General features: G+C 41.2%; 1 protein-coding gene across 2 annotated transcripts in view; it reads right to left on the bottom strand.

The window, feature by feature from the left end:
- The window catches only part of FGF2 (fibroblast growth factor 2), a 40,211-nt gene that overhangs the window by 6,974 nt on the left and 25,933 nt on the right, over positions 1-7,304 (bottom strand). For both annotated transcript variants that reach the window (XM_055700740.1, XM_055700741.1), the window contains one exon: positions 5,215-5,318. In XM_055700740.1, the coding sequence (XP_055556715.1) occupies positions 5,215-5,318 (104 nt within the window). The remainder of the gene's footprint in view (positions 1-5,214; positions 5,319-7,304) is intronic.

Raw genomic sequence — 7,304 nt, 5'->3', positions numbered from 1 at the left:
ATTCAGATTTATCCAGAAAATTTTGGGGAACACCGGAGGAGAAGAATAGGTGATCATTAAAAAAAAGGCATGTAAAATCTTGGAGAGGAGACAGGGCCTGTGAAGCAATTCCCCAAATGAGCAGGCTACTCTGTTACAATCTTCTGTTAATATTCATGAATATATAAAGTAAGCTTGGAACAATTAGGCTTCATACGGTATGCACGAAAACATGCAAGAGAAGAATAACTCATGACTCGTACGTGCCAAGCTTCTGTAGCTACAAGCAATTAAGTCATTCAAAGGCAGTCTGGAATAAAGCGGTCTGTCCCCAAACATATGTCTTCAAGTAGAAGGTTTTTTTCTCCGTTTCAACCATTTTCAGACATGAATTTTGGTTTCTAAGGAAAAGAACTTGTAAGAGAAAATCCATATGCAATTTCTCATTTCTATAACTCACCAATATTTTTACAGTTCAACTAGCAGAAATCAAATCAACAATTTCCATATGGCTTCTATTTTAAATAATCTCTCTCAAGCTAAATCATGTTTCAATGCCTTTCGTTCTAGCAGTGTGAAAACAGATGTATTAATCATCTCAAGCCTGAAATGGATTACGGCAGCCGTTAAGAGGCCACAGAAACTGTATGAAGAAGCATTTAAGAACAAAGTTTAGGCAAGTTCAGTACAATTGCACAAGCTGGAAATTCTGGCAAAGAGACCATTGCTGGCAGCTCACAGCTCGCCTTTGCCTCCTACCCGAAGCAGCAGCTCTTCTGGGAGCACCGAGACAGCGGGTGCCACAGGCACTGGGGAGGTACTGGACAGAGCAGGGACCTCAAATGCTGCAGCACCTGCTTCCTCTACGCACGCTTCCCAGGAGATCCCCATCGGGGACGGCTGTGGAGCTGGGAAGGTAGATCAGATGCCTGACACCAGCGGGAACTGAGCCTTTACAACCTCCACTAGGAAGGAAATGGCTTCCAGTGCGCCTGTGGTGAATTGAAGTGGCCACCACAAGACCCCATGTACGGATGAAAGACAAATTCACACGACCTCCTCTCCTTTGCAGTAAATCCAAAGTAAACAGAATTGCAACTCAAAGAAATGCATCACTTTTGTTTAGCCTTCCTCCTATCTCTCAGGTTTAAAAAGTTACATAGATTAAGCGCCTCAAACAGATTTTGAGGCAATTTATATGATTAAAAAAAAAAAAAAATCAAAAAAGGGGTGATGAAAGAAAAAGATAAAAAGATAAGAGCTTTTGGGTTTTGTTTGAGTGTTTGGTTTTTTCTAACACTCATAAACGTATTTTGAAAGGTGCCACGCAATTCACTCTGGACACTCGGGTCCTTATTTCTTCACAAAGCGTACATGATACCAGTGCTTTCCTACAGTACATTGCCAGCGTAAATATTCTGACATAAAAGCCAACATTTAGGTGACAAACGACAGTTCAGGCTTCATGAACTACGTATTCCTTAACAACTGCCAAAGGCAACATTTCGGAAGCTGGACTGCTGTCCAGCGGGACTGGGATGCCACCCACCGTGTCATGAACCTGAGCCCCTGGAAAAACCCTGGAAATCCATGGTTACATTTAAAAAAAAAATGTAAAATACGTTTCAGGCTAGGCTGCATTTGAAGTGGTGGCCTGGCAGTGAAAGCTTTCACAGCACATCATGAAATACCTGAACTCTACAGCCGCTTCACAAAAATGACAAAGGAAGGGAAAACACTGGGGTGGTGGCAGGGAGCAAGTGCCACTCGGTGCCTGCCCTGCCACCAGTCAGTTATCTTGCCTGCTGCCAAGCAAGACATCCACCCAGAAATCTGAGCGATTAAATAAAATGCTGAGTGTGGGAGTTTGAACTCAACAATGTCGTCATAGCCACGCTTGTACTGTTGTTTGCTGTGTGCCACCGCTTACAGTAGCCAAACTGTAACGACCAACAAAACCCTCAAGGTAATTCACACCCAGGGCAGAGATTAATTGACCAAAAGAGGCAGCAGCTTCCCGCGACAAAGTTCTTCCTCCCTTATTTGCACAGCCAAACGCCACCCACCGACTGATTTTTCAGTGCAAACTCCATCTGTCTTAGTATCACATTATGCCAATCTGCTAGTTTTGACATTTTGGACTCAGATTAGGAATTAAAATTCCTCGAGTTCATTCATTCTCAAAACTGAAACCAGAAGGTTAACCCCCAGCAGGTGGAGTATGACCTGAGAAAGGTGGTGATCTAGTTTAGCCTTTTCTAACTACCAAGAATCGAACATACTCTCACAAATATTCTTGTACCACAATTCTATTCCATATCATCGAAAAAGAAGAATTTCCCTTCAAGTCAAGTCCTTCCAAGTCTGGCAAAACCTGTCTGGTCATAGCGAAACCACAGAACAACAACAGACGGAATGAACAGGTCGTATCCTTAAATGACAAATTATTTCTTGTGAAATAGAAAAGGTAGTCAAAAGTGCAATCATGGGAAATTTTGAGGAATTTCTTCATGAAATGAAATAATCAAACACATTTCATTCCATAAAGTGAAAAGATTTCATTATTATCATTCAATGAAACTGGAAAGTCAAAATAAGCCATATCAGAAGTGACACGTTTCAATGTCTCCGTTAAAAATCTGAGAGAATAGATAAATTTCTGCACAAATATTTTTAGTTAAAACAGCATGTTCCAAGCGGAGGATTTGACTAGCTGCATTAATAACCAGCCATTTCCTCCAGCGACTGAACCAGTAAGTACCACCTCTCCCCCACAACAACTGAGTAAGCAGAGAGCATGAAACTGCTACATTAAAAACGTTATCATCCAGCTTTCCAGACCAGAATGCAATCCACTGCACCACCACACAAATCACTGATATTCTGTCTATTCAATAAATCATTTTGCAAAACCCACCTCAGAACAAAAACACAGACCTACATGTCAACAAAGTAACTAGAAAAACATCCAACTAGATGAAAACCAGGCCTGAGTAATAATTTGTGAAAGTATTTTTGAAGAGGTTGATGTAACTGTAGAACAAGGACACTACACAAATTGATCCTTGACACCGAGAAATAATAAAAAAGGAGAAATAAAACAGATGTTGAAAAGGACAGCATGGTACTTGACTGGCTAGTGGATTAGGGACCTAAATAGGTGTTTAGAAATTAATGTTTTAAAAGAAATAGCCAAAGGTTTCAGCAGATAGGAATTTGTGTGCACTAACGAGATCACTTCACCGCAAAGATTTCCAGCTTATGCTCTTTCAAAGCTCTCACTGAAACACAACACTGCTCAAACTGAAAGAGAAATGCTGGCAATTAGGAACAGTCTCACAAATGTGTTTATAGGCAGAAAAAGAGTAAAGGCACAACTGGCCATAAATTGTTGGAGTTACAGTACAGAAATCCTCACGGAAAAAAAACATTTGCCTGTGCTGCAGAAAATGATCATGAAATTGCAGAAGTATTCACTAGGCTAGTTGAAGAACAAAATTTTAAGAAGAGCAGAGAATCTTCACCTACGAAGAGCAAAAATTAAGAGCTGTAGGAAGTAGGTTCGCAGTAAACACGATTCAAGTAATACCCATGTCTAGAAACAAAGCAAAACAAAAGCAAATGTTTTACAAGCTCGAGTGAGAAGCATGAAGTGACCCAACGGTACCAGCTTTTGAGAGAGCAATTCCAAGCCAACGGCAGATACTTTCCAAGCACATCGCCTTACAAGAGCCAAGCAGATAAAACTGCTGCGTAGGGCTGCAAGGGAACAGAGCTCTACATCCAAAACCCAGCATGCAACAGTAGGTTGGAAACCCCGAATATAAATACACCCAGGTGTTTTTAATTTTACAAACGGTGCTAAACACCCTATTTTCACCACTCACTGTCGCTCAGGCTAAGGAGGGCAATTTGAACGGGAAGCCAAACGCCACCACACCAGCACCACAGGAAATTCCCAATTATCCTTAATTCAAGAATAGCACAGTGGACTACTCCTCACATTTTCTTCAACTGAGCTGTCACACAATACCCGAGTACATAATGCTGTAACTTGAAACAGGTTCTTTAACTGTATTTACAGGCATAAACAAAATGGGTTTCCTGGAGCCAGGGACGTGCGGTACTGAGGAGCACACAGAGGGTCCCTGCTCATGTAAAACTGCTGGAGTGTTTTGTTCATGTTCAGCCTAATTTCACTCAGGCAGAGGCTGAAGCGAGGGGAATCTGAAGTAGTTTCTGCAGCCCCTGGCACAGGTCTTTCGTTAGCTGCAGTTCGGCTGGGATTAGGGACGCGCTTTATTGCTAACACCTCTTCTGGGTAGGGACGTGCACAGAAGCTGAAGAGGGCTGTGTGCAAGATAGCAAAGCATCGGGGGTTATTTCAAACTGAAATTCTAGTAGGATGCCCTGCAATGGTGCTTCACACGTGCTGGACGTTTGTCTGCACTGAAGGTTACTAATATGGACAAGGGATTTACAGCATCTATGTCTCATAAGCAAAATTAATGTAACTGCAGCTCTTAAAGAAAAATTTAGCATCTAGCTCTAGGAGACCTTACTAACTTTCAGAGCCTGGCTTTAAAACACGGTTAAAAATTAAGCTGATATCAATAAAATGCACAGTTTAAAACTAGTCTCTTTAGAGACTAGCTTAATTTACATTTATAAGCCTCTTCTTTTTTTATCATCACATTTTCTAAAATGTTTTTCTTGCCAGTTTTCTAGGTTGGAAATACACATGACCAACAAAACATTGCTTCTCTACAAAGAGGAAAGTGAGAAAACAATATATACAGATTCCTATCAAAAAGTCAACATTTTAAAAAACTGGCTTTACTTTCTACTTCAAAATGGTCTTTACAATCCTTTACATAAACTTAAGTGAAAGCAGAAAAAATTACTTGGGGGGGGGGGGGGGTAAGGGAAAAATTTCATTTTTCATTTGCTCTTGCAATTTCCTTCTACACATGATCACTGTGATTTTTCTCTCTCAGACAGGCCATTCCAGTTAAATTTTGTGGCTTCTAGGCAAGAGCAGACATGCCCATCTCTTCCTAGTTCATAGTTCAAAACTGACAACAGTTGTGCAGAGCTAATTTCTCCCTGACAGATCACAGACAGAGAAGTTGAGTAAGTCCTGCTGGAGGAGAGATTACTCAATACAGGATGAGGAGAGGACTGACCAATACAGATATACACATAGAGATAAATATTTTTTAAAACGCTGCTTACCAAGGCCAGCAATCTGCCATCCTCCTTCATAGCCAGAAAGCGATTTGCACTTACACCTTTGATTGACACCACTCCTCTTTCTTCTGCTTGAAGTTGCAGTTTGACTGCAAACAAAAAAGACAAAAGTAATTTTTCACAGCCATCAGCACTTGACAGTGAAGCCACCTAAACCTAAAACCAAAGAAAGCGTAAGCTTATGATTCTTATCAGAGAAAGATAGTGAACTTTCAACCTCTCACTTTCTGATCCCATTTTTCATCAAAGAAAATGCTTATTACAAAGTAAGTAGCTATTGTCAAATTAGTGACAACAAGCGCAATTTATTCTGTCTTCATTTCACAGAAAAGCAACTTAAAACCTCATAAAATTCCTCGAAGGGCTACTTACAGTACAGTCAACTGCTCATAGAAAATGGAAAATTTTCATGGCAATTTTCTTACAGAGATATTTCTTAATGTTTATAGAACCACACCGTACACTGAATGCAACAGTACCCGGCTAGCTTTCCAGTGAGGTATGAGTCTGGGCTATGATTAAAACCATTTATGACCATATCACTCAATGTTCTAGCAGTTCCCAACAGAAAAGTATCAATTAGTTTACATCATACACCCAACAAGTGCTTAGAATAAACAAACAGAACTGCGGCAGTCGATGAGGACAGCAATGACGCAAGAGATGTTACATGAATTAGGAATGTGAAAAGTGGGACTACTTGAATCAATTATTTTTTTTAAATTTTAAAAAATGAACAGCCATCATTTTTTGAAAACCTGTAAAGTCATACACAGCAGCTTTTAGCTGTTACCTGTGAATTAACACAACGCCAAAACGGATTTTTCTAGCCAAATCAAATGCCTTCCCCTTTGTCTGCGCCTTGTTTCAAGCTACAATTAGAAGCCAAAAGTGGCCTCCACCTAAATCCCGAGTAGCCGTTTGTTTTTTTCCTTCTTATTTCTTCCCTGATGGTTCACGCCACTGCGTTCAGACCCACCAGTGAGTCAAGCCTTTAAACGGATACAACAGCAGAGCCAGAAGCTGCCTGCAGGCTGCAGCTCAGCCTGAGCCTAACAGGAGCATCCCTGGCACTGCATCCCAGTGGGTTTTCAACCATTAGTGACACAGGATGGGGAACGCTACGATACGAGAAACTACACCACATACCATAGAAAAGTCCACCAGATACCTTCTACGTGATTTAGGTATTTGTGACTCAAAAGAAATCTCAACGCTGCGTTGGAACTGCCATTTTTCCAGAGAAGAGAAGGAAAAGTAAGCGAAGCACGCCTTGTCCTAAGCCTCACAGAAGATCCTTTTCTATTCCAACCATGTTTAGAACATTTCCCTCTGAAAACCTAACTTGGATTATTTGAAACATCACTAAAAAAAGGGGGAAAGGCCAATACAGCAACTCATACGAGCTCTCTGGACTGGCTGCAGCTTGACGTGTGGTCCTTCCTCCTCCCCTTCGCAGGAAACACATCGCATCGAGCCAGCTTGCAGACAGTTCAGTTCAACTCGATTCCTGCTAAACACACACACAACCACTTCAATAACAGTAGAACACAAGAAACCCAAAATTCCTAGGTTTTCCTCTGTTCTGGATGGTCATTATTTCCAGTGAAACCCACGTTTGCGAGCCCTCTCGCTGAAAGAAGAGCAATTAGAGGCAAGCCCAGATGAGTGTTACTTTTCTGTGCAATACTGTGCTTTCATCCTCAGTTCCACTGAACAAGTATTTTTCAGAGCAACTATACTTCCATTAACAGGAAGCAAGATCATTGCAACACAGGCATCAAAACTGACGAAGAGCTGAGAAACAGCTCCTCACCTTCTTGGGATGTATAAAGACATAGACAACTTTTGCCAAAGAATCGCAGCAGCTGAACAAGGAACTGGCAGGATGTTGCAAGCTAGTACCGGTTATGTATCCCACAGGTGTCCAAATGAAGGATGTGACTCATCTGGTACAAAACTATCGGCGTTTCCAAATACAAACCACACTGGAACTTCTCCTTCCTTCTGTTTGCATCCCAGAAATTAGTTTGGGAATTAGTTAGAAAGATTTTCTATTTGAACACCCTACACAG

This window comes from Falco cherrug, chromosome 1 (genome assembly GCF_023634085.1).
Source record: "Falco cherrug isolate bFalChe1 chromosome 1, bFalChe1.pri, whole genome shotgun sequence".
Lineage (NCBI taxonomy): Eukaryota > Metazoa > Chordata > Aves > Falconiformes > Falconidae > Falco > Falco cherrug.
The sequence above is the reverse complement of the archived record's forward strand: the minus strand, read 5'-3'. Positions and strand labels throughout refer to the sequence as shown.